Raw genomic sequence first — 27,665 nt, 5'->3', positions numbered from 1 at the left:
CCATCACTGACCTAACTCACCTGACCATCACTGACCTAACTCACCTGACCATCCCTGACCTAACTCACCTGACCATCACTGACCTAACTCACCTGACCATCACTGACCTAACTCACCTGACCATCACTGACCTAACTCACCTGACCATCACTGACCTAACTCACCTTTATTAAGTACTCAACTTTATTAATTTAACTTTATTAATTCAACTTTATTTGTATGAGTTGTTTAAATTTATTAATTTAACTTTATTTGTATGTGTTATTTAACTTTATTAATTTAACTTTATTTGTATGTAACTGGTGTTGTTTTCTGTCTGTCCATAAATTCACTGTTTAATTTACTCATGTATAATCTAATGGCGCTGTTTGGTGCGCACTGACAGCCTGTTGCCACATTCAATCAATTAATTTACAAATATGACTGCACCAAAGTGTGCATGGGGTGACCTGCTACAGTTTCACGGTGCGAATCAGAACGCACGTTCATTGAACGCGAGTGCAGCAATATTCGACGTTCTCTTCTGCTAGCTCATGAGTAAACAAACATGTCAGCTAATTTGATGCTGGTGACATTTGTCAGTTAGCTAATGTCAGCTGACATTTTGTGTCACGGATCCACTACTGCCATCTGACTTTTGCCGTGTCAGGTATTCATTTTTCATCATTCGTTTGTTGACATGTGAAGTCAGAATTTGAGTGAAATGTTTGGTGGCAAATACAAGAATCTGAGGGTGATACCCAGCAGGGTAGGGTATCGATACTGTAAGCCAGGGCTAGGTTAGGGTATCGATACTATAAGGCAGGCTAGGTTAGGGTATCGATACTATAAGCCAGGGCTAGGTTAGGGTATCGATACTATAAATCAGGGATAGGTAATGGTGTCGACACTAAAAGCAATGGTTAGGTTATGAGATCAATTTAGTTGGCCAGGCGATACAGCCAGGGTTTTGATAAGGTATCGATAACTAATAAATAGGCATAGGTTTCGGTATCGATCTAATGCATCGAGGCTTATGGTGAGGTTAATTTGTGGCTATTATCTAAATATTTATACTGTTTAACAACGTTTCTTAATTCATTGTTTTCTTTCAGTTTAAAAAATCTGGTTTGGTTTTGTGATTGCAGATTCGTCGTCCTGAGCGACAGCTATATTTTGTGTGATCCGGATAAACGCAACACAGTGCTAAACACTGAATGAACACAAACACATTGACTAAAAGCAGGCGAACATTGAATAAACACAGTGACTAAACACATTAATAAACATCGATGCTTACACATGACACCACCGAGGTTTTTTGTTTGTACATCAAACATCTTCACATCATACGTACATAAAACATCTTAACATCATAGGTACACCAACAGACAAAATTCTGAGACTGTAAGATACATCACTTACAGACATCTTAGACATCATCAAATTGAGATATCATCAGGCAGTCACATCATCATTTATATATCATCAGGCAGACACATAATCATTTATATATCATCAGGCATACACATCATTATTTATACATCATTACGCAGACACATTATCATATATATATTATCAGGTAGACACATCAGTCATCAATGTCCGCCCGACCACGATGGACACTGCGATCCCATGTGATGTTTATGTACCTAATCGGTAAGCTTTAATCTTAGTTAATCTCATAATCCTACAAGTTAGACTGTTATCAGTTATTTTAGCATTGAATTGTGTAGAGGGACATTAAAGCCACACCTAGGTATATGCTGGATAAGATAATAGACCTAAGTGACCCGACAGAGGCGAATGAAGTTTGTTGTACATCGTGTCTTTAGTGTATAACCTATTTTAAAACGAACGTAGGACGCCCGATTACTGGATGCCAATTTCTAAGATGGCTGCTGTGGAACTCATTCACCAAACCGTGTTTTGACAAAAATCGCACCCTCTCGGTCGCCGCCCATAAGAAATTTTAATTTTTTTAGAGCAGAAAACTTCTCGAGAGTATTCTCATCAAGTTTCATGGCACTCGGATAAATTGTGTCGAACTGCATTCGACTTTTTTTTTATTAACCGTATATAGAGAAAAATCGAACCCTCCTGGGTCGCCGCCCTTACGCAATTAAAAATTAGTTTGTGCAGAAACTTCCCCTGGAGTGTTCTAATCAACTCCCTAAAGTCTAGGGTTGTATGAACGGTGTCGAAGCGCAATCGACTTTTATTTGTATATACGGTATAGAGCGAAGAATCAAATTGCGCCATTATATATATATGTTACGGTCAAAGCCCAAAGTCGGCCAAAGCGCGCATTGGACGGCAAATGCGGGCTTTGGCCGCACTTTGGGCTTTGACCGTAATATGTATGTATATATATATATATATATATATATATATATATATATATATATATATATATATATATATATATATATAAGGATGGACAAAGTTTGACGCCCCATGAAAAATCCCTGACTGTACCACTGATACAAGTGTAAAGATGTGATAGATTGTTAATAATGAATACCCCCCCCCTCCCGCGATAGATACCCGAGTGGCATATGTCTGATCAAATGATAAATTAAATGTCATCTTTGTCCTCCGTTTTCAGTGAGTACATTGTGTATTTTCCTTGGTCACGTGACCTAACAATATACAGGTAGCCGCTCAACTAACGTGTACTCTACTGTCTCCAGGTGTTGCACGTGTTAGAACTTATAAGCAGTTTGATGAGCGAATGTCCTGGAATGATGCCAGAGTATGTATTATGACCGGTGGGGAGGGGGCGGGGGGCAAACTGGGATTTTGTTGGCCCCTTTATATATTCATATATATATATATATATATATATATATATATATATATATATATATATATATATATATATATATATATATATATATATATATTTTATTTTTTTATTTATATATATATATATATATATATATATATATATAAATATATATATATATATATATATATATATATATATATATATATATATATATATATATATATATATATATATACGCCCCCGCCCCTTAATCCACCACTGTCAGCTCCGCCCCCCCCCCCCCGCCCCTTAATCCACCACTGTCAGCTACGCCCCGCCCCGTAATCCACCACTGTCAGCTACGCCACCGTTCCCCCGCCCCTTTATCCACCACAGTCAGCTACGCCCCGCCCCGTAATCCACCACTGTCAACTACGCCCCGCCCCGTAATCCACCACTGTCAACTACGCCACCGTTCCCCCGCCCCTTTATCCACCACTGTCAACTACGCCCCGCCCCTTAATCCACCGCTGGCGGTAAGTGATTGAAATAATTTTCCTAAACTCTAATGTATGATGGAGCTGTTAGCTACCATCTGTCTTCACTCAGTTGTGTAATAAGGAGTTGTGCTAAGGTTCATTGACCTCCTCAGATTGTGCTAAGGTTCATTGACCTCCTCAGATTGTGCTAAGGTTCATTGACCTCCTCAGATTGTGCTAAGGTTCATTGACCTCCTCAGATTGTGCTAAGGTTCATTGACCTCCTCAGATTGTGCTAAGGTTCATTGACCTCCTCAGATTGTGCTAAGGTTCATTGACCTCCTCAGATTGTGCTAAGGTTCATTGACCTCCACAGATTGTGCTAAGGTTCATTGACCTCCTCAGATTGTGCTAAGGTTCATTGACCTCCTCAGATTGTGCTAAGGTTCATTGACCTCCTCAGATTGTGCTAAGGTTCATTGACCTCCTCAGATTGTGCTAAGGTTCATTGACCTCCTCAGATTGTGCTAAGGTTCATTGACCTCCTCAGATTGTGCTAAGGTTCATTGACCTCCTCAGATTGTGATAAGGTTCATTGACCTCCTCAGATTGTGCTAAGGTTCATAGACCTCCACAGATTGTGCTAGGGTTCATTGACCTCCACAGATTGTGCTAAGGTTCATTGACCTCCTCAGATTGTGCTAAGGTTCATTGACCTCCTCAGATTGTGCTAAGGTTCATTGACCTCCACAGATTGTGCTAAGGTTCATTGACCTCCACAGATTGTGCTAAGGTTCATTGACCTCCTCAGATTGTGCTAAGGTTCATTGACCTCCACAGATTGTGCTAAGGTTCATTGACCTCCTCAGATTGTGCTAAGGTTCATTGACCTCCACAGATTGTGCTAAGGTTCATTGACCTCCTCAGATTGTGCTAAGGTTCATTGACCTCCTCAGATTGTGCTAAGGTTCATTGACCTCCACAGATTGAGTGCATAAAGAAAGGAATGGTGCTAGCAGAAGTGACGGATGCGGACATGCGCAGTCGTGGTGGTGTACTCCACAGTATGTTAAAACACGCTAACCACACACAACACCGCACACACGAGGAACACCACATAAACACGAATCACACAACACTCAGCACCACAAACACAACATCGGTCTAAACCAAAAAAACCCACACATACATAGAACACCACACACACAGCAAACCACACTAATAGAACTTTAAACACCACAATTTTAAACATAACAAGTTTAAACGCACATACTAAATATAATCCATAACCACACGCATCCAATTGCTAACCCTAATCCACAACCACACACACCTACACACAAACAACCACACAGCTTACGTCACACCTGTTGTCTCACCTGTTCTAGTTTGGGTAGGCGCCAACGACCGAGATACCCGCGGGGCCTTCGTGTGGGACCACAGCCGGTCCCCCATCGACGACAGAGACCTGTGGGACCACGGTCAGCCCCGCCCCGACCGTAGGGCGGATGACAGATGTGCCGGCATCAACAACAACCACAAACTTGAAGTGTACGACTGTAACTTGCATGGTTATTTCCTGTGTATGTATAACGGTGAGTTAGTTTACACGTGTTTTACAAGAGAGTTTACGCGTGTTTTACAGGTCAGTTGCATTCCTGTTCGTCTATGTGAGTGTGCGTGCGTGCGTGTGTGTTTTTTTATGTAAACACCTTAAGTACCGTTACAGATTTTTCAGTAACCGGAAGTGGTAGTTCCTCCACTCGTAGTTTCGCTTTAAGTTGAGTACACTTTTATTTGGGAGACGAAATTTGAAGTAAAAGTAAGATTTTATGCGAAAGTTAAGTAAGTAAATTTTAGCATTAAGAAATTAATTTTTAAATTTTTTTAGAGTCCGATAGCACTAAAATTCCATCTCCCTTACTGTTAGATAATAATATGTTTGAGAATGTAAGCTAAGGTTTAGGTATGTAAGCTAAGGTTTAGGTATGTAAGCTAAGGCTGGGGTATGTAAGCTACGGGTTGGGTATGTAATCTAAGACTGGTGTATGTAAGCTACGGGTTGGGTATGTAAACTACCCCGCCTGTTATCTCCTCAGAATGCGGGTCCAATGAAGAGTTTGAACTAGGCGAGATCTGCTACCGTCTCTACCCCACCCTACGGTGGTGGCGAGATGCCAAGGTGAGTAGATCACGTGTCTGTCTAGGGTCGGCGCGAGGAGGGGTCGAGGAGGGGTCGTAAGGCTAGTGACTATAATCCATAATCTTTGGCCAGACAATCCTGATTGTAAGCCCCTAATTAAATCATCCCGTAGGCGGAGTGTGAAACCCATGGACAACATTTTGCCAAATTTACAAATAACGATTACCTGTTCGACCTTAAATCGTTAATAAATCTTCAAGAAGGTGAGTACTGACTGGGTGGGTGGATGGTTGAAATAACTATATATATATATAGGCCAAGGCTATTCCCAGCCGACTGTGAATAGCCCCAATACGGCTATTTACAGTCAGCTGTCATTTCATGTAAAATAATAAAAGCATTTCTTGTGACTGGGGAGTGAGGTATAGATTAAGAGAGCAGTGCTACTATTTTTATTGTGTTATATTTTTACTAAAAAGTTGTTACTGCTGACTTAAAAGTTTAGTTAAGCTTTTTTAAGGCTCATATCAGATATATCTGCTACAGGCTACATAGGTCATAGATGATCATTTATGCACTCTAAATCTATACACTAGACTAATAGATCTAGAAATTTTTAAATACATCATACTAATTAAGCATCAGTTTAGTTGGTTGTTTTCATTGCTATTCAACTATCGATTACCATTAAAATTCATATAGAATAAATATCAGGTGAAATTGGATGTCCATTTCATCAGCTATAATTCACAGTTTCCATCACACTTTTGTGTTTTTTCTCTAAGCAAAAATCTACAGGACAGATCTTTTTTTTTTACTGACATGTCAACAATTACGTCACAAAACAAAAAAAAATTAACAAAAATAACCATTCCATAAGTAACTTGAAAAAATACTTTGATAATAAGATTTGGAGGCATACATTAAGAGTCATAGCAAATAAGCCATCTGATGGATTTGAACCCCCACCTTCTGGCTTGACAGCCACTCCCCATGTCCGCTCGCCCACACATCTTCATGCCAAGTGTGTATTTTTAACATTAAATCTAGGCCTGTATAGGGCCTATATAACTATTTCTTCTGCCGTAGCAGATTGTCTAGGACAGCCGTAGATCACATTTGGTTCCCTGTTATTCTCCCTGCGTACAGTTTGTCTAGGACGGCCGTAGATCACATTTGGTTCCCCTCATGTTCCCCTGTGTACAGTTTGTCTAGGACAGCCGTAGATCACATTTGGTTCCCTGTTATTCTCCCTGCGTACAGTTTGTCTAGGACAGCCGTAGATCACATTTGGTTCCCTGTTATTCTCCCTGCGTACAGTTTGTCTAGGACGGCCGTAGATCACATTTGGTTCCCCTCATGTTCCCTTGTGTACAGTTTGTCTAGGACGGCCGTAGATCACATTTGGTTCCCTCATGTTCCCCTGTGTACAGATTGTCTAGGACGGCCGTAGATCACATTTGGTTCCCTCTTGTTCCCTTGTGTACAGTTTGTCTAGGACGGCTGTACATCACATTTGGTTCCCTCTTGTTCTCCCTGCGTACAGTTTGGGTCGGGGCAAAAGAAGACGCTGTTGGCGACTTCTATTGGGTGTTTGATGGGCAGCGATTGGCAATGCAAGTCACTGACCAATTATCGAGTAGTGGGTGTGTCAAGCTGCAGCTAAACGTGAACACACTTCAGTCTGCAGACTGCAAAACGGAACTTCCGTACCTGTGTATGAAGAAACGTGAGTAACTCACAAGATGCTTTTAGTTACTAGTTGATGTTAGTCACTAGTTGATGTTAGTCACATGTTGATGTTAGTCACATGTTGATGTTAGTCACATGTTGATGTTAGTCACATGTTGATGTTAGTCACTAGATGATTTTAGTCACTAGTTGATGTTAGTCACTAGTTGATGTTAGTCACATGTTGATTTTAGTCACATGTTGATGTTAGTCACTTGTTGATGTTAGGCACTAGTTGATGTTAGTCACTAGTGGATGTTAGTTACATGTTGATGTTAGCTACATGTTGATGTTAGTAACATGTTGATGTTAGTCACTAGTTGATGTTAGTCACTAGATGATTTTAGTCACTAGTTGATGTTAGTCACTAGTTGATGTTAGTCACTAGTTGATGTTAGTCACATGTTGATGTTAGTCACTAGTTGATGTTAGTCACTAGTTGATGTTAGTCACTAGTTGATGTTAGTCACTAGTTGATGTTAGTCACTAGTTGATGTTAGTCACTAGATGATTTTAGTCACTTGTTGATGTTAGTCACTAGTTGATGTTAGTCACTAGTTGATGTTAGGCATTAGTTGATGTTAGTCACATGTTGATGTTAGTCACTAGTTGATGTTAGTCACTAGTTGATGTTAGTCACTAGATGATTTTAGTCACTAGTTGATGTTAGTCACTAGTTGATGTTAGTCACATGTTGATGTTAGTCACTAGATGATTTTAGTCACTTGTTGATGTTAGTCACTAGTTGATGTTAGTCACTAGTTGATGTTAGTCACATGCAGATGTTAGTCACATGTTGATGTTAGGCACTAGTTGATGTTAGTCACTAGATGATTTTAGTCACTAGTTGATGTTAGTCACTAGTTGATGTTAGTCACTAGTTGATGTTAGGCACTAGTTGATGTTAGTCACTAGTTGATGTTAGTCACATGCAGATGTTAGTCACTAGTTGATGTTAGTCACTAGTTGATGTTAGGCACTAGTTGATGTTAGTCACTAGTTGATGTTAGGCACTAGTTGATGTTAGTCACTAGATGATTTTAGTCACTAGTTGATGTTAGTCACTAGTTGATGTTAGTCACATGTTGATGTTAGTCATATCGATGACACCGATTGGGTTGATAGGGGTTGGGAAGTTTTAAAAAATCTGAAGATAAAATAAATGCTAGTGAGGCTTAACAAAAACATGATATAGCTAGACAGTTCATTTGTTTATATGCATCCCACCCCCACCACCACCCATTCCCCCGCCCCTACCCGCGCGTAAAGTTGACATAAATAATTATTTTTGTATTCCTAGCAACTGTAAAAACAACTACTGCACGTAAGTATGAATAATAGTTATAAGTAGTTAGTAACTAGTAATGAGTAATTAGTGATCAGTTATTTATTATTAGTAATTAGCCTAAATAATAATTGTAAGTGTAGCTAGCAAGCTAATCTGTGACCTATCAAACATTCTACATCCGGTTTTTTGTTTCATTTATTCGGGTGTGGGGAAATTGCGAGACGCGAAAAGCGAAATGGCGAGGCGGGAAAATGCGAGAAGGTAATGCGAGACATACCTGCGGAATTAAGGGTAAATAGCGAGACACTTTTTGCGAAAAAAGTTTTTCCTTTTTTTTTCCATCTTTATTTATTTCAATTATTTTTTTAAATATTTTTAAAATAAACAAGCATTTAACCATACCCTTTAACACGAGTGTTGTATATTGTTATTTTTTATCTAGATACTAAGAAGATAGATAGATCTAGATCTATATCTAGATCGATCTATTTAAAAATCCTAACATCGTGGCTGTGCTACGGTCATCGTCCGCTCTTGTTAGCGAGAGGAAAATCCCGTCTCAGTCGCCATTAATTTAAAAATCAAGCCCGCTCATGTTTATACAAACGTGAGCTGTGTCATTGTGAATTGGTATAATCTTGTCTGCAGGAGAGATATTTTGCAACATCTATTTATGGATTTTTGTACTTGCAAAAAGTGTAAAAGTATAAACAATTCTAAAAAGTGCAATTTATTTTTTTATTAAGTAATTTTAATTACAAACAAAATTTAAAAACAAAATCTTCTGAAACAGTCCTCAAACACACCTCGTGACACCATCTTTCACACATAGTACACCCAACCCAGTTCATTAGACTCCCATTTATACATTTTTCTTTTGCTACTTCTTCCAATCCACATTTCACATTCTCATCACAGTTGACCTCCCCGTTCATCCCACAAACAACACTGGCACCCATGTTCTCATCATCATCATCCGCACGCTCAACATCTGTTTTCCGTTTTTTATAATTTGTATTTTTTATCATTTCTGTAATTTTGGCAGTCTTGCTCATTGTTGTCATTAGCAGTTGAGTTTTTTTAAAACATCGATATTTTCCCAAAATCTTGTCTAATTTCGGTCAAAATAGAGTATTTTAATCAATTCCTATTACAATGTATTAAAACAGTTTTCTGAAACGCGAAAAACGTCTAAAATTCTTTTTCTAACATTGCTTTTTTATAGTGTGACTTCACATCTAACCCCCCCCCCCTCCTCCCCCTCATCACACATCGTCATAAAATTACAGACCCCCCCCCCCCTACGAGTGTGACGTCATTTATGGAAGACCCCAAATAACACCACCACCAAAACCAAAAAATTCAGATAAGTTCAACTTGGTTTTAAAAATATTTGAAGTAGGCCCATAGCTTATGATATAGCACGAGCAACTGATAATATCGGTGACGTCACTTTATTTTGTTGTATCCAAATGATGTAGGCATTTCCTTGTGCTTAGATTTATATGGTAAAAAAAGCTAGAAAAAAATCGTAGGCGGCGGCTATAATACAACATTTTTATGCAACAATAGAAAATTTGTTTGCGGCGGCAGCGGATCCGGGCACGGCGATCTTCAAAGACGGTAAATCAGGCGACCTCGGCGTTCCACACAAAAGACAGAAGTTGATCTATCGTTGGCGGTATTTCCGTCAGTTTCGAACAAGGTGGTATTCTAAGTCGACACAAAAGATGGGGGGAGTTGACAAATCATCAGTATGTCTAGCGACGGAAAAATCGGAAGTTTTAACAATGTAAACGAAACGTCTTTGAAGTCTGGACCAAATACCACTGAAAATCGGGTGCGGTAAATTTTTCGCAGAAATCTTCGCATTTCAACACCACCCAGCGTAAGTATTGTCTTGTGGTAAAATGCGAGACAAAAAGTCACGTGACCGACCGTTTTCGCGCCCTTCTCGCATTTTCCCGCCTCGCCATTTCGCTTTTCGCGTCTCGCAATTTCCCCACACCCCATTTATTCCCCTTGGCCCAAGCCAACTCACATTTCAAATTCCCAAAGTCCATACCACAATTTGTGACAACTTTAACTAAAGACATACCAAAACCAACAGACCACAAGCACACTACAACAACTGGTACTACGCTACAACATAAGAGCACACTACCACCACACTACCGCCATTAACACAACCAACGAACTACAACAACGCCATGCAGCTATCATCTCACTACCAGCACCACTACCACAACTATCTTATTAACATCTAACTTTTGTATTTTAGGCACGACGACAATCACCACTCAAGGTAAATAAATATTGTTTCATATTTTATTTCACATTTAATTCCTTATTTTATTTAACCTTTTATTTCATGTGTTAAATAACATCCCATTATTTATTTATTTCGTACTTTACATTTTTTTATTTCGAATTTTCTCTACTTTCCCTAACTCAAGTAACTGTTAACTAGATCTCAACCACTGAGGAGTGGTGTGGTCAGCACTATGTCCATCTACTCTACCAATGACGAGTGGTGTATTTAGCACGTCCGGCCACTCTACTTTCCCCGACTCAAGTCAGGTGTTCAGGTTTCGGCCCTCACTTTGGACTAAGATTCTAACTCTTGATTTCCTGGCCATCGTTCTAACAATTTTGTTGATTCAACAAAAAAAACTTTTTGTTTCAACCAGGACAACAGTCATTGTTGATTCCATTTTGGCCATCAATGTCAGGTCTTGTTGGATTTTGTCTGAGATATTTAATCTGAGGTTTTCGTGTAGTAATTTTAATATACTAAAATTTCCGTGTCTTGTTCCCACTAAAAATTTCTTTATCTAAAATATCTTCTTGGGGTACTGGGCCGTTTAGTATTTCCTGGAAGTGCTTTGTCCATCGTGCCAATTGTTCTTCAATTGACGTTAGAAGTTTACCATTTTTGCTCCTCACTGGCCTGTTGGTATTGGTTTTCCTCCCACTCAGAGCTCTGGCAGCTGTTTCGGCCTGCTCTGCCATTTCATTTATAAACAATCTCTTGTCATTTCTTAGTTTCCTTTTCACCTCATTAGCCTTTTCTTTATATTGAGAGGCTGCTGCTTGTTTCTGCTGCCGTGTTTTTGCTTGATTTAGTTCGCTCTTTAGGCTTTTTCTTTCTTCCACCTTCTGCCATGTATCATCTGTGACCCAGGGCTTCATGTTGGGCACTTTTCTTCCTAGAGCCTCTTCGCAGGCTTTGATAGTGACTTGCTTCAATATTTCCCAGGTGTGTTCAACTGAATCAAAATCTTTTTCTTCTGTCTGTAGAAGTTTGATTATTCAGGGTGACCTGAAAATTTGTCTTGTCTTGTGTCTTAAGTTAACCTACATCAAATCTTCTTCGTGAATCAATTTCATGTTGCCTCTTCTTCGCCTTTAGCTTCAACTTCAGTTTAGCAACAACCAGGTGGTGGTCGGATTCTATGTCTGCTCCTCGCTTTGTTCTCACATCCTGCAGTGAGTTCCTCCAACCGCGACATGGTCAATCTGGTTTTCTGAATGATGATCTAATGATATCCAGGTGGCTTTATGACAATTTCGGTGGGAAGGGGGCGGGGTGTATCGGTCTTGTCCCCACTAAAATATCTGTCTATTTCTCACTAAAATATCTGTGTCTTGTCCCCATTAAAATATCTGTGTCTTGTCCCCATTAAAATATCTGTGTCTTGTCCCCACTAAAATATATGTGTCTTGTCCCCACTAAAATATATGTGTCTTGTCCCGATCTTACCTCTATCTTTGAATGCAAGGACCAACCACAAAATTTCTTTCAGCGCCCAAGGTCTGGTTCGGCCAAGGCGACCTGTTCTTGTGTCACTGTGAGGCGCCCCACTGTGGGGCGGGGGCGTGCCAGGGGGACACCGCCCCGTGTGAGCAGAACTGGTTCGGGTTGAGGTGCCAGTATAGTAAGTTTGATGGACGGTTCAGTAGGTCAGTAGGTCAATGGGTAAAAAGGTCAAGACAACACTATATGGGTCATTGAGTCTAGAAGAAGTGACTGGGTCAGTCGTCAGTGTAAATCAAATTCATCAAGCCCATAGACGCTTATTTGTTGTTTTTATTACACTTAAACGAGAGACGCCTCCCATCGCAATGTATCTGACCTACTTATGTTGATGTAATTGAAATGTTTATGTTATTGGCATATTTACATCGACGTAATTGACCTGCTTACACCTCCGTACCTTACCTACGTTTATTGATGTAATTAACTTGCTCACATTGATATAATTTTCTAAATTACATGGGTGTAATTGACCTATTTACATCCATATAATTGGCCTATAACCTACATAGCTGTAGCTTACCTACGTACATCGGTGTAATTGACCTACTTACATATATACAACTGACCTATTTCTAGAGATGTGATTGGCCTACGTAAATCGGTGTAATTGACCCTCTTCTGGTGATGTAACTAACCTACTTACAGTGATGTTATTTACATACGTACATCGGTGTAACTGACATAGGTACATCGGTGTAACTGACCTACTTGCAGGAAACTTGGCTGGCGCCGCCTACGTCCTAGAGTCCAGCTTGCCCTCGCTCACAGACAACAACGACAGCACGTGCCATCAGGACACGGAGAGGTCAGTGACCGTCAAGTTTCGTGAGGAACAGGTTATCACGTGGATACGGATAGTCGTCAAGGGTGAGTAAACAACGGTATAACCTTGACCTCTGTTACCACAAGACCAGCCTTGACCTTTCTAACACGCTGTAAAACCTTGAACTTATGTATTCTTTTGTTCGACCTTGACCCCCAGACAAGATAGATCACTACACTGTGCAAGCGTTCTCTGGCCTTACCCCCCGGGCCTGCACCCACATGAGTGTCCTACAACCCACACCCACAACCCTGGACCTGGCATGTAACCTTGGCACAGTCTACGTCACCAAGGTCACCGTCAGCTGGCGAGTTCATCACGTGATCTGTTCTCTCTACATCAGTGGAGGTGAGACGGTCTGGATGGATCGATGGGTGGATTTGTGGTTGAATGGGTAGGTGAATGGGTGGATGGATGGGTAGGTGGATGTTTGGATGTATATAAGTACTAGCGTGCCCGTCCCCGCGGGACTACAAAAGTCCCAGGATAGCCCAGGACAAATCGTACCCTGCCTGTAAAACGCGCCTGATCTAGTTTAGTGAATGACTATAATACTACTTCTTATCAATATTCTATCACACTCTTTAAAACTAACGTAGGTGCTATAGCGCTCACGTGATAACCCGGGGCGGCAAATCGCACCATGCCGGGGCGCTGCCCGTTCAAAATTGACATTTTTTTGTGCAGAAACCTCCCCAGGAGTATTCTGAACAACTTCCCAAAGTTTCATGGTGATCAAATGAAAGGTGTAGCAAAAATAAAATCTGACGAAATATATTAGGAGAGTTTAATACAAACGTCGGCGCCATAACACGGATAGCTCGGGACACCAAATCACACCATACCTGGGCGCCGGCGAATGCGCCTGATACAATTTAGTGAATGACTGTAACGCCCCATCTTATCCATAGTCTATCTCACTGTTTAAAACGAACATAGGCGCCACAGCGCTGACCGGAAAGACCGGGGTGACATTTTGTCCTGAATGTCTCTATATTGGCTCCCAAGGTTATAGCCATAGACTCCAATCAGTTCTATTAGGTACCTCACATAAACATACGTCACTGAGTCCACCCAGCTCTAAAACGTACCTTACACGAATCGTCAACTCTATTTCCCCTATCCTACTGATCATCAAGTACCCAAAATGTTTCAGGAAGAAACCTGGCGCTAAAGAGCAGGGTGTCTCACAGTCCGGCGGCCAACACGACGCCGTCAGATGCTGCGGTGGACGGCCAAATGACACAGCCGTGTCTGGTGCTGAATGACACCGTGACTCATCAGCAGCTGCAGCTGGTCTTTAGCACACCAAAGCTCATCACGGAAATCGTCATACACACATCGACAGGTAAGTGAGACACATCGACAGGCTCGTTAACCTTGAACCTGTCTCAGCTGGTTAACCTTGAACTTGTCCATCTGTCACAGCTGGTTAACCTTGAACTTGCCCATCTGTCACAGCTGGTTAACCTTGAACTTGCCCACCTGTCTTGGCTGGTTAACCTTGAACTTGCCCATCTGTCACAGCTGGTTAACCTTGAACTTGCCCACCTGTCTTGGCTGGTTAACCTTGAACTTGCCCATCTGTCACAGATGGTTAACCTTGAACTTGCCCACCTGTCTTGGCTGGTTAACCTTGAACTTGCCCATCTGTCTCAGCTGGTTAACCTTGAACCTGCCCATCTGTCACAGCTGGTTAACCTTGAACTTGCCCACCTGTCTCAGCTGGTTAACCTTGAACTTACCCACTTGTCTCAGCTGGTTAACCTTGAACCTGCCCATCTGTCTCAGCGGGTTAACCTTGAACTTGCCCACCTGTGTTGGCTGGTTAACCTTGAACTTGCCCACCTGTCTCACTTGGTTAACCTTGAACTTGTCCACCTGTCTCAGCTGGTTAACCTTGAACTTGCCCACCTGTCTCACCTGGTTATCCTTGAACTTGCCCACCTGTCTCCTCTAACAGCTAACACTTCGTACGGCACATTGAACGGCTTCCGGCTGGAGGTTGTGGGGGAGGGGGAGGTCAGTCTGCAGAACTTGACGGGCGTGAGAGCGGACGTCACTGGACGTCTGAGGTTCAAATCCATCGTGAGGAGACCAGCCATGCGTGTAGATGTCAACCTGGTGACCCAACCTGGGCACCCGATGGAGGTTTGCGAGTTGGAGGTTTTTGGGGGTAGGTCAACGTGACATTGGTAGGTCTACATGACATTGGTAATTCAACGTGACATTGGTACGTCAACTTGACATTGGTAGGTCAACTTGATATTGGTAGGTCACAGTGACATTGGTAGGTCAACTTGATATTGGTAGGTCACAGTGACATTGGTAGGTCAACGTGACATTATATTGGTAGGTCAACAAGACATTGATAGGTCAACAAGACATTGGTAGGTCACCGTGACATTTATAGGTCAATGTGATATTGGTAGAACAATACGACGTTTGCACCAATGTAACTAATATAGTTCTGCCCACTACTGTGCTATATTTAGACTAGCGCATGCGCACCCTCCCCAGACTGCTCGTCCCCCGTGTACGGGCTGTACTGTGATGAGATCTGCAGCATGGGCTGTGTGGACCAGCTCTGTCACTACAACGGACAGTGTTACCACTGTGTGGAGGGGAGGACGGGCAAACATTGTGTAGGAGGTAAAACAAGGGCGTGTCTAGGGGGTGCTGGGAAACTAGGGCGTGTCCAGGGGGTGCTGGGAAACTGGGGCGTGTCTAGGGGTGCTGGGAAATTAGGGCGTGTCTAGAATGTGTCAGATGTGGGGCTTCTGGGGGGTTATGGGATCGTGTAGATAATGGTGTTATAGGGGCGCATGTTAGTTGAGGTGCATATATTGCACGGGAGATAAAACGGTAACGTGACGTGTACACTGTCGCGTGATGTCTACACTCCACAGGAAATTCCAACGCAAGTTTTGACTTCGATGACTCACGGAATGTGACGTCACCGCCCACACACGAACCGAAAGAGTCTTGGATTTTCTTCGGGTTCGACCTGGTGGTGTTCCTGTTGTACCTGGGAGCGGTCGTCTGCTTCCTGCTCTGTTTCATCGTCTTCTGCTGCTGTAGACGAAAGGCGCAGCAGATAGAAAAGGTTCATAGGCGGAGTATCGTCTCAGGTTGGTGGATGGTTGGTCTCAGGTTGGTGGTTAGGTGGTCTCAGGTTGGTGGTTGGTTGGTGTCTGTATTGTCTCAGGTTGGTGGCTGGATGACCTCAGGTTGGTGGTTGGATGACCTCAGGTTGGTGGATGGTTGGTCTCAGGTTGGTGGTTGGTTGGTCTCAGTTTGGTGACTGGTTGGTTGCAGGTTGCTCTAATGTTGATTCTCAGGCTGGCATCTCTTATTTGAGCCAGAGTTTTCTAAATAAATAGAAATTAATCTAAAAATAACAGAATACATGTGGCCCTAAAGTTCAGCCAACTCCAAACACCAGGCCCCAAAGTTCGTATTTTTTCAGCCAACTCCAAACACCAGACCCCAATGTTCGTATTTTTTCAGCCAACTCCAAACACCAGACCCCAATGTTCGTATTTTTTCAGCCAACTCCAAACACCAGACCCCAATGTTCGTATTTTTTCAGCCAACTCCAAACACCAGACCACAATGTTCGTATTTTTTCAGCCAACTCCACCAGACCATAATGTTCGTATTTTTTCAGCCACCTCCACCGGATCCCAATGTTCGTATTTTTTCAGCCAACTCCAAACACCAGGCCCTAATGTTTGTATTTTTTCAGCCAACTCCAAACACCAGGCCCTAATGTTCGTATTTTTTTCAGACAACTCCAAACACCAGACCCCAATGTTCGTATTTTTTCAGCCAACTCCAAACACCAGGCTCAAATGTTCGTATTTTTTCAGCCAACTCCAAACACCAGACCCCAATGTTCGTATTTTTTCAGCCAACTTCAAACACCAGATCCCAATGTTCGTATTTTTTCAGCCAACTTCAAACACCAGACTCCAATGTTCGTATTTTTTCAGCCAACTTCAAACACCAGACCCCAATGTTAGTATTTTTTCAGCCAACTCCAAACACCAGATCCCAATGTTCGTATTTTTTCAGCCAACTCCAAACACCAGACCCCAATGTTCGTATTTTTTCAGCCAACTCCAAACACCAGATCCCAATGTTCGTATTTTTTCAGCCAACTCCAAACACCAGACCACAATGTTTGTATTTTTTCAGCCAACTCCAAACACCAGACCCCAATGTTCGTATTTTTTCAGCCAACTCCAAACACCAGATCCCAATGTTCGTATTTTTTCAGCCAACTCCAAACACCAGACCCCAATGTTCGTATTTTTTCAGCCAACTCCAAACACCAGACCCCAATGTTCGTATTTTTTCAAACAACTTCGAACACCAGATCCCAATGTTCGTATTTTTTCAGACAACTCCAAACACCAGACCCCAATGTTCGTATTTTTTCAGACAACTTCGAACACCAGATCCCAATGTTCGTATCACAGATTGGCCCCGTGGAGAGCACAAATAGTTTAATCTCTCGGACGTCTTTGGAGGAAAGCATTATAGGTAGCTGTTGACCTCTAGCTGTTGACCTCTCTAGCTGTTGACCTCTAGCTGTTGACCTCTCTAGCTGTTGACCTCCAGCTGTTGACCTCTCTAGCTGTTGACCTCTCTATAGCTGGTGACCTCTCTAGCTGTTGAACTCTCTAGCTGTTGACCTCTAGCTGTTGACCTCTAGCTCTTGACCTCTCTAACTGTTGACTTCTCTCTAGCTGTTGACCTCTCTAGCTGTTGACCTCTCTAGCTGTTGATCTCTCTCTCTAGCTGTTGACCTCTCTAGCTGTTGACCTCTCTAGCTGTTGACCTCTCTAGCTGTTGACCTCTAGCTGTTGATCTCTCTCTCTAGCTGTTGACCCTTCTAGCTTTTGACCTCTCTAGCTGTTGACCTCTCTCTCTAGCTGTTGTCCTGTCTTTTTATCCTCCCCTAGTTTTCTGCCTATCACAAAAATTATTTGGGTTAAAGTTTATATGTAAGCCTATAAATGGCCTTTATATTTAAATTTACACTAACACGCGCATGTATATGATATTTTTTTTTAAATAATGCAGTAAAGGTGAGATGATTACTTGACGAAATACCTCACACACACACACTGTTTACCTCACACACACACATACTATTTACCTCACACACACATACTGTTTACCTCACACACATACTGTTTTGTCTGGGATAATGTATGTAAGATATTCTGTGTTAGATATTTTGTCCTGAGATCTTTTGTCCAGTCCTAGATAAGAACCGTCATATAATTTATACTATGTGTTAACACCTCCACCCTCTTATACATCCCCCACTCCACCCACTCCACCTCTTCCAGTCGACGACTTTCAGCATTCCGTCGTGTCCGCGGCCACCACAAGATATACTGGAACCACCTGGGAATCTGGTGCCAGTCGACTGTCCAGGGACACTGAGGTGTAGGGGCGTCACGTCGTCTGAGGGGGGGGGGGGGGGGGGCGTCACGTCGTCTGAGGGGGGCGTCACGTCGTCTGAAGTGTTGTGACGTAGGTGTAACGTAGAGTGACGTAGATTGTCTAACAGGATTAGCAAATGCTGGGGGTGACGAGGTCAGAAGACAGCAGGTCAAGTCAACCTATGAGTACATGGTCTAGTGATGTTGCCGCAAACTTCTGGACGGACAGTGGGCAGACATTGCTCTTCACACGCTTGTTGGATAGAGGGGGGGGGAAGGGTTCGTATATTGTAGTTTTTTTTGTACCGCGCCATGTTTTCCCATGTAATAAAAAATTTTCAAAATAAATTTTGTGATTTATTGATTGGTGATTTATTGATTGGTGATTTAATTACTGGTGATTTTATTGATTGATTATTTATTGATTGATTATTTATAGATTTCTGATTTATTAATTGGTGATTTAATGACTGGTGATTTACTGATTGGTGATTTAATTACTGGTGATTTTATTGATTGATTATTTATTGATTATTGATTGATTTCTGATTTATTAATTTTGTCTTATTTATCCTTGGTGATAACTTGAATAACTTTTTAGAATCGTCAATATCTGACCACATTCAAAGCCTTATCAAGAAGCCATGACAGCTAAAGCTCGCACAATTAAGTGCACGTGATTTGTTAAGAAATATTTTCAAATTGGGTATACCATAATTTATTATCTGTGTTTTGCAAAATGAAAGTTGGTACATTTTTCTTTTCCCCTTTGTGTCCTGGACACACGGGGGGGGGTGAAGTTGGAGCCTTGAAACCATCAGTTAAGTACTTTCAAAAGTATGTAAAAATATAATAATTTAAAATGGTTTGAAAAATAAAATTTAAGAACTGGGGCCTTAGGCGGTTGCCTGACTAGCCCCTCCCTTACCCGTCTCAAGAGATGCTATATTCACGTTACTAGAGATTGATCTCTTCATCTAGCTCTTTACTAAATACTCTGGGTTGCTGAACGTAGGGTAAGGCAGATCTACGTTTTCATTCACACCACTCTCCTACACATCAACGTTTTCATTCACACCACTCTCCTACACATCAACGTTTTCATTCACACCACTCTCCTACACATCAACGTTTTCATTCACACCACTCTCCTACACATCAACGTTTTCATTCACACCACTCTCCTACACATCAACGTTTCCATTCACACCACTCTCCTACACATCAACGTTTCCATTCACACCACTCTCCTACACATCAACGTTTTCATTCACACCACTCTCCTACACATCAACGTTTTCTTTCACACCACTCTCCTACAGATCAACGTTTACATTCACACCACTCTCCTACACATCAACGTTTTCATTCACACCCCTCTCCTACACATCAACGTTTTCTTTCACACCACTCTCCTACACATCAACGTTTTCATTCACACCACTCTCCTACACATCAATGTTTTCATTCACATCACTCTCCTACACATCAACGTTTTCATTCACACCACTCTCCTACACATCAACGTTTTCATTCACACCACCCTCCTACAGATCAACGTTTTCATTCACACCACTCTCCTACACATCAACGTTTTCATTCACACCACTCTCCTACAGATCAACGTTTTCATTCACACCACTCTCCTGCAGATGGGAACAAATATGTCTCTACACCGTGTCGCACCGGTGTCAAACTATTACATCTTGACCGCACGTGTCTAATGTTGGTGTGAGTAAAGTGAAAGTTTTCAACCTACACCTCCAACACATTGTAAACAGGTCAGGCCCGCGTGTACCACGTCTACCCACACATTTGTCCGTCCCACCAAAAGACGTTGATGGCTGCTATAGTGTTTGGTTTACAATTTGTTTTATGTTTGATATCATATCTAATATAATCCACTTGTATTAATGATTAGTTCTAGTCTAAATCTAGATCTATCGTGTTGTTTGTATCAAAGATAAGTTCTAAATCTACCCTACTTAATGTTCTGCCTTATGAATGCAATGCCTTCTATTAATATTTTCATACTGAATTAGGCTCAATAGCTATACCCTATAGGGGTTAGTAATAGCATTAGTCAGTGGCGTTGCTAGGATGGGTGTCACCCCCCCCCCCCCTTTTTTTTCTCTGTAAATGTAGTTGGTTTCACCCTCCCCCCCCCCCCTCCCGTAAAAGCTTTAAAGTGCTACATTTAATACTAATTATATTTATCCATAGTCGGTTGTTAATACAGCTGGATGTAGCAAAGTTTCATCATTTGTCTATTTTTGTATCGAATATTAGCCGTCGAAAAGCCCTTTAGAATTCCTTTATCAATTCAAATATTTTCAAAAACTGCCCTTAACCTCTACTTCAAGTCTACCGGAATGGCCAGGGAGAATAAAACTATAAAGTCTTAACAATTGTTCTCCATGATAAAAATACACAATAGTGATCTATGGTGTATTGCATAGTATTGTATTTATATTAAATAATATAACATCCCCAATCAACACAACACCCTGACTCTACTAATCCAAATTAAAAATTAAAGTGTTAGCTAAATTACTATTATCCTACTAGTAATTATTTCTTTGACTATTTCTAACCTTAATGAAACCGGAAGTAACTTTGTACTTATTACACAAAGGTTATAAAATATTTAATTTTGGTTGAAAAAATATGCTTTCTGGCAACGAAAATTTGGATCCAGCTGTTCAAGTCTATTAGCATGTTTACATCAAGGTGCCCCCCCCCCCCCCTCCTTCCTTGTCAATATGGACTTAAAATACTTTTAAACTCTAACCATTCATTCACGTGTAAAAAAAAACATTTATTCTATATAATTTGAAATTTTTGGTCTTGGTGTCACCCCCCCCCCCCCGCAAATGGTGTGACCCCGTGGGGTCCGCATACCCCATCTCGTGACGTCACAAAAACGACTCCCATAAGTGGGAGTGAAATATATATAATCCCAAAATGTATATAAACTTCCCGCACCTTGCTCAGTACCGTGATACTTACATCTTTGGGTTAATGTTGCGATCACGTAAATCTTACAGAAAGTTAGATTTACTATAGATTCTAGGTAGAATTACTATAGGTAGATTTACTATAGGTAGATTTAAAGACAGATGTATTTACAAGACGGGTAAAATTGTATAAAGGATGATTACAGATCTACAGACATAAACAATTACAGAAATCTAGATTTACGACAGGTAGATTTATATACATGTAGATTTATAGACAGTTTTGCAGACGGGTAGATTTTCATACAGGTAGATTTACGAAAGGCAAAATTATAGACAGGTAGATTTACAGACGGAAAAACGTTCCCAGATTGACCAAACAGACCCTGATGACGTCAGAAAATAAAACACAGTATAAGCCCAGGTCATCCAGTGCCATAACCCTGATTCTCATCTTCAGCCTTGTAACTCCAGGTATGTGCCAATCAATTAATGAGGTCATTAATTTTAAATGACATAACAATTAATTGTACGATAATGTGGTCTAAATTTTACAACCAACCATTCGTTGACAAGTCGGTGATGTAATACACGTCCATGTGGGGGGGGGGGGGGGCAATGGTACACGTGACCAACATAGGGGTGGTATGCTAAGGAAGCGAGCGGGGGTTCTTGATCAACATCTTTCTGAACATTTTTTTACCACGTTTTCTTTAACTTGCTTTCTCTGTGTGTTTATTTATTTATTTGTTTGTCTTTCCAATCCAATCTTGCGATCGAAATTTCTGGCACTTCCCAGTTAGCTAGCGCGCTGAAATTTTCAGGGAAGCTTTCTTTTGGATGACCATTGAATATTCAATTGTTATTATTACTAAATTGATCAATGGAAACATTTTATTGAGCATTTTAGACCGCTATATAATCTATATATATAATTCTCCTCTGCTAGCCATTACAAAAATAATAATCATTAAAAAAGTTTTTAAAAACCCACGTTTTCTGATTGAACTAAAAAGTAGAAAATAAATGCTATAGGCCCTACATCACAATAATGCAAGCGATCACTCTACTATAAGCGATCAAAAACGTGGGGCGCCGAAGTAAAAGTTATATTACTATTGATTAGATAATACTATTGACTTTTATTAGGGAGCTTGTAGAGAGTCAACAGTATTAGAAACTGTAAGAAAATCACGGCGCCCCACGTTTTTGCTCGCTTATAGTAGAGTGATCGCTTGCATTATTGTGATGTAGGGCCTATAGCATTTATTTTCTACTTTTTAGTTCAATCAGAAAACGTGGGTTTTTAAAAACTTTTTTAATGATTATTATTTTCTACTTTTTAGTCTTTGTCTGTTTGTTTGCATTAAAATCTTGCTATCGATTTTATCTTTTCACTTTTTTTGGGTAAACGAAGACAACTCGTAAAAAGACAACTCGTAAAAAGACAACTCGTAAAAAGACAACTCGTAAAAAACACGTTGTTTGAATACGTTACTGACTAGAACACATAGATTTGAACCCGTGTCGAGTGGGATAGCAATCGTGTGCCCAACCACTCGACCATATCGTCTCCCCCAAACTGGCCTACCTCCTGTAAGTTTAAACTCGGTTCAAGCTAAATTCTCTGCCCCTAAGCCTGTGGCGACATGTGATCGTTCGCTTCACTGCGCGCGAGGTACGCACGTTTTTGATCGCTTATAGTAGAGTGATCGCTTGCATTATTGTGATGTAGGGCCTATAGCATTTATTTTCTACTTTTTAGTTCAATCAGAAAACGTGGGTTTTTAAAAACTTTTTTAATGATTATTATTTTAGCGTTTACCTGTAAGCTGACACCTTTTTGCTGAAGTTTCGACTTGTGTGAGTTAGTGATCACAAGTGGCTAAAGTTGTGACAATGTTTAAAGAGTTCACTCACCGTCCAAAGTGACACAATTGGCTAAAGTTGTGACAATGTTTAAAGAATTCACTCACCGTCCAAACACAGTGATTGGTCAGCTTGTTCTTATCTCTAGTACACATAAGTTAATAAACTATGTTGTTTAGATTAATAAAGCTAATTGCTAATGAACTGTATGAACGAATGAGCAGGAAACACGATACGCTGCACGGATACGGTCAGTGGCGTCTGCTACCACCAGGACGCGACGCTGAGGTCATGGCAGGAAGCCAAGGTCAGTCCAAAACGTTTCTAGGTCATGGCCGGACACCAAGGTCAGTCCAAAATGTTTCTAGGTCATGACCAAGGTCAGCCCAAAACTTTTCTAGGTCATGGCCAAACGCCAAGGTCAGTCCGAAACTTTTCTGGGTCATGGCTGAACGCCAAGGTCATTCAGAAACTTTTCTAGGTCATGGCCAGATGCCATGGTCAGCCCAAAAATGTCTAGGTCATGTTCGGAAGCTGAGGTAATCCCAAAACTGTTAGAACACACCCTAGGTGAGGTTTTATACAAACCATTTTCTGAGATCAATTTAATCTAATCACCCTGAGATCAATTTAAGCCAGTCACGCTGAACAGGCCGTGCATGTGTTTTCAATCAAATTTAAACTACGCTGACAACTTATTGTGTAGCCTACTTTAAATTATTTCAAAGTTCGAGTTTAGGAAAATATATGCCTCTTTTTTACGTTACCTGTTTTAATTAATCATTTTTCTCCTCCCCCCCCCCCCCCAGATTTACTGTATTAAAAACGGTATGGTGCTGGCTTCAGTCACACGAAATGTCATTAGCAGTCTGGACCGAATCACGGAAAATCAGTGTATGTGATATTTTTGTCCCATTTCCTGTGTATGTGATATTTTTGTCCCATTTCCTGTGTATGTGATATTTTTGTCCCATTTCCTGTGTATGTGATATTTTTGTCCCATTTCCTGTGTATGTGATATTTTTGTCCCATTTCCTGTGTATGTGATATTTTTGTCCCATTTCCTGTGTATGTGACATTTTTGTCCCATTTCCTGTTTATGTGATATTTTTGTCCCATTTCCTGTGTATGTGACATTTTTGTCCCATTACCTGTGTATGTGATATTTGATTAATTTTTGACTGCCCATCTCATTAAGTTTTTGACTCTGCCCTCAGTCTGGGTTGCCGCAAACGATATTGAGCAGGAGGGCACTTTTGTCTGGGACCACGACAAACTTCCGGTTGACCTAGATATCTGGGACAGGGGCGAGCCAAAAGCGACTACTTTCGATTTCAACTGTGCCGGCTTTGAAGGCGACACCTATCGTCTGCGTGTGTACGCCTGCAGTTCTACGGCCATGTCACTGTGTATGGCCAATGGTAGGTGACGTCTGCTTCTAGATATGTGGCGTAGGGTGGGAGGGGGGGTGGGGGGGTCTGTTGCTAGACATATGTGGTGTGGGGATACAATTATATATATATATATATATATATATATATATATATATATATATATATATATATATATATATATATATTTATATATATATATATGTAGATATAGATAGATAGATAGATAGATAGATAGATAGATAGATAGATAGATAGATAGATAGATAGATAGATAGATAGATAGATAGATAGATAGATAGATAGATAGATAGATAGATAGATAGATAGATAGATAGATAGATAGATAGATAGATAGATAGATAGATAGATAGATAGATAGATAGATAGATAGATAGATAGATAGATAGATAGATAGATAGATAGATAGATAGATAGATAGATAGATAGATAGATAGATAGATAGATAGATAGATAGATAGATAGATAGATAGATAGATAGATAGATAGATAGATAGATAGATAGATAGATAGATAGATAGATAGATAGATAGATAGATAGATAGATAGATAGATAGATAGATAGATAGATAGATAGATAGATAGATAGATAGATAGATAGATAGATAGATAGATAGATAGATAGATAGATAGATAGATAGATAGATAGATAGATAGATAGATAGATAGATAGATAGATAGATAGATAGATAGATAGATAGATAGATAGATAGATAGATAGATAGATAGATAGATAGATAGATAGATAGATAGATAGATAGATAGATAGATAGATAGATAGATAGATCCTAGATAGACCCTAGATAGATAGATAAATAGATAGATAAATAGATACAGAGTTATAGATATAGATAGATAGAGATTTAGATATAGACTTGAAAATCACAATTTACAACTGACCTCTTAGCGTGCCCAGAGAATTATTACGAGGTCGAACAACTTTGTTATTGGATGCCGCATGAACAAGGAACATGGCAGCAGTCAAAGGTAAATCTCACCTGGGTCATTATTCTGGGCATGCGCAGTAAGCCATTATTCTGGGCATGCGCAGTAAGTCATTATTCTGGGCATGCGCAGTAAGTCATTAGTTTGTGCATGCGCAGTAAGTCATTATTCTGGGCATGCGCAGTAAGTTGTGATCATTTAAAAATTGTCATCCACTACCATTGATACATTACTGTATTCGGGCAATGTGGCCAGTCACTCTACTGCCGCCACTTAATGGCCCCACTCTGAATGGCCCAACCTTGTTTGGCCATATGTTCCAGGTCCGATGTGAACACCATGGGTACGTCATGTCCTACCTCCCATCTTTGGAGTACATGGACATTTTTCGTCAACTTCAGCTAGTTGAGAATTGTAAGTTCATTAAACGATTTAACGATTTCATTAATTAGACTAAATTAACTAATTTTTTAAAAATTACTTAGTGTAGCTTAATTTTAACCTATTTATAAGCAACTGTAGGTTATATAACCGATTTCATTAGTATCTGTATTGTCAACTGTAGGTTAATTAACCGATTTCATTAGTATCTGTATTGTCAACTGTAGGTTAATTAACCGATTTCATTAGTATCTGTATTGTCAACTGTAGGTTAAATAACCGATTTCATTAGTATCTGTATTGTCAACTGTAGGTTAATTAACCGATTTCATTAGTATCTGTATTGTCTTCAGACTCACAAATCGTGATGTGGTTGCATTGTCCTGTTGTCTTTTGACCAATTGTCCTAGTTACATCTTACCTATTGTCCCTTAACGTTTTTTTCTTAGTGTCCTTTGACCTTTTGTCCTGTGATCCTTTGACCTTTTGTCCTTTGACCTTTTGTCCTATTGCCCCAGTCTGGACCGGCCTCAACGACCGCGCCACTGAGGGCGTTTTTGTCTGGGACCACGACAACTCGGCCGCTACATCAACACTTGCCCGGATGATGTCGGCTGCCAACAGTGAGGGCAAGGACTGTGTTAAGTTCGACCAGGACGTGCTGAGGACGGAGGAGTGCGGCGTGGTCATCTCTGTACTGTGCTTGACGCCGGGTGAGTGAACCAGACTGGATACACTGACGTCATGCAGGCGTCCCCGGCATCACGTGATATCACATGACGTCATACTCCTGCAGTACGTGACGTCACGCTCCAGCTTAACGTGCTGGTATTTCTACCAAAATGAGCCAAAACCTTATTCTATAGTAAAGTTCACATTTTGCTCATACCCAACCCAAATACCTATAGGTGAACATATGCCTTAACTCAATGTATATCCAACTATTATTATATAATGCACACACCTAACAATTATCGCGATCTAATCCTTAGCCTAATCTAAACTAAAATAATAGCCAATATTAGCGAAACCCTAATATTTTAAAATATTCCAGGAAAACTAAAAACTACAGCGTCAACAACCACAGCAACTACAACAGCAACAACCACAACCAAACCAAGGACGACCACACCACCAGGACCAGGTACAATGTTCTAGCTTGTCAATGTTCTAGATGTTTCTATCAATGTTCTAGATGTTTCTACAATGTTCTAGATGTTTCTATCAATGTTCTAGATGTTTCTATCAATGTTCTAGATGTTTCTGTCACTGTTCTAGATGTTTCTGTCAATGTTCTAGATGTTTCTGTCAATGTTCTAGATGTTTCTATAAATGTTCTAGATGTTTCTGTTAGTGTTCTAAATGTTCCTGTCAATGTTCTAAATGTTTCTGTCAATGTTCTAGATGTTTCTGTTAGTGTTCTAAATGTTCCTGTCAATGTTCTAAATGTTTCTGTCAATGTTCTAGATGTTTCTGTTAGTGTTCTAAATGTTCCTGTCAATGTTCTAAATGTTTCTATAAATGTTCTAGCTGTTTCTGTCAATGTTCTTGCTGTTTCTGTCACTGTTCTAGATGTTTCTGTCAATGTTCTAGATGTTTCTGTCAATGT

The 27,665-nt window shown here is 40.5% G+C and overlaps 2 protein-coding genes across 3 annotated transcripts; both read left to right on the top strand.

The window, feature by feature from the left end:
• The first annotated feature begins 1,566 nt into the window (after positions 1 to 1,566).
• Positions 1,567 to 18,508, top strand: LOC131943480 (uncharacterized). Of its 2 annotated transcripts, none has more exons than XM_059303641.1 (16): positions 1,567 to 1,638; positions 4,214 to 4,292; positions 4,617 to 4,823; positions 5,328 to 5,410; positions 6,918 to 7,100; positions 8,403 to 8,426; positions 10,672 to 10,695; positions 12,197 to 12,328; positions 12,925 to 13,077; positions 13,193 to 13,381; positions 14,190 to 14,381; positions 14,997 to 15,209; positions 15,554 to 15,685; positions 15,943 to 16,164; positions 17,480 to 17,581; positions 18,397 to 18,508. In XM_059303641.1, the coding sequence occupies exons 5-16, from the start codon at positions 6,986 to 6,988 to the stop codon at positions 18,498 to 18,500; spliced, it is 1,602 nt and encodes a 533-aa protein (XP_059159624.1). In that variant the 5' UTR covers positions 1,567 to 1,638; positions 4,214 to 4,292; positions 4,617 to 4,823; positions 5,328 to 5,410; positions 6,918 to 6,985; the 3' UTR covers positions 18,501 to 18,508. The 2 variants fall into 2 exon arrangements, with proteins under 2 accessions (XP_059159624.1, XP_059159623.1); XM_059303640.1 differs by lacking the exon at positions 1,567 to 1,638 and adding an exon at positions 2,672 to 2,734.
• A 5,060-nt stretch (positions 18,509 to 23,568) lies between these two features.
• On the top strand, positions 23,569 to 26,981 carry LOC131943506 (uncharacterized). Its single transcript, XM_059303663.1, has 7 exons — positions 23,569 to 23,625; positions 24,128 to 24,212; positions 24,536 to 24,739; positions 25,638 to 25,754; positions 25,931 to 26,089; positions 26,575 to 26,769; positions 26,965 to 26,981. The coding sequence occupies exons 2-7, from the start codon at positions 24,149 to 24,151 to the stop codon at positions 26,979 to 26,981; spliced, it is 756 nt and encodes a 251-aa protein (XP_059159646.1). The 5' UTR covers positions 23,569 to 23,625; positions 24,128 to 24,148.
• The last annotated feature ends 684 nt before the right edge of the window (positions 26,982 to 27,665 follow it).

The sequence above is a fragment of the Physella acuta genome, unplaced genomic scaffold (genome assembly GCF_028476545.2).
Source record: "Physella acuta isolate Inbredline_101_S28 unplaced genomic scaffold, ASM2847654v3 ptg000457l, whole genome shotgun sequence".
In the NCBI taxonomy this organism is placed as follows: Eukaryota; Metazoa; Mollusca; class Gastropoda; family Physidae; genus Physella; species Physella acuta.
The sequence above is the reverse complement of the archived record's forward strand: the minus strand, read 5'-3'. Positions and strand labels throughout refer to the sequence as shown.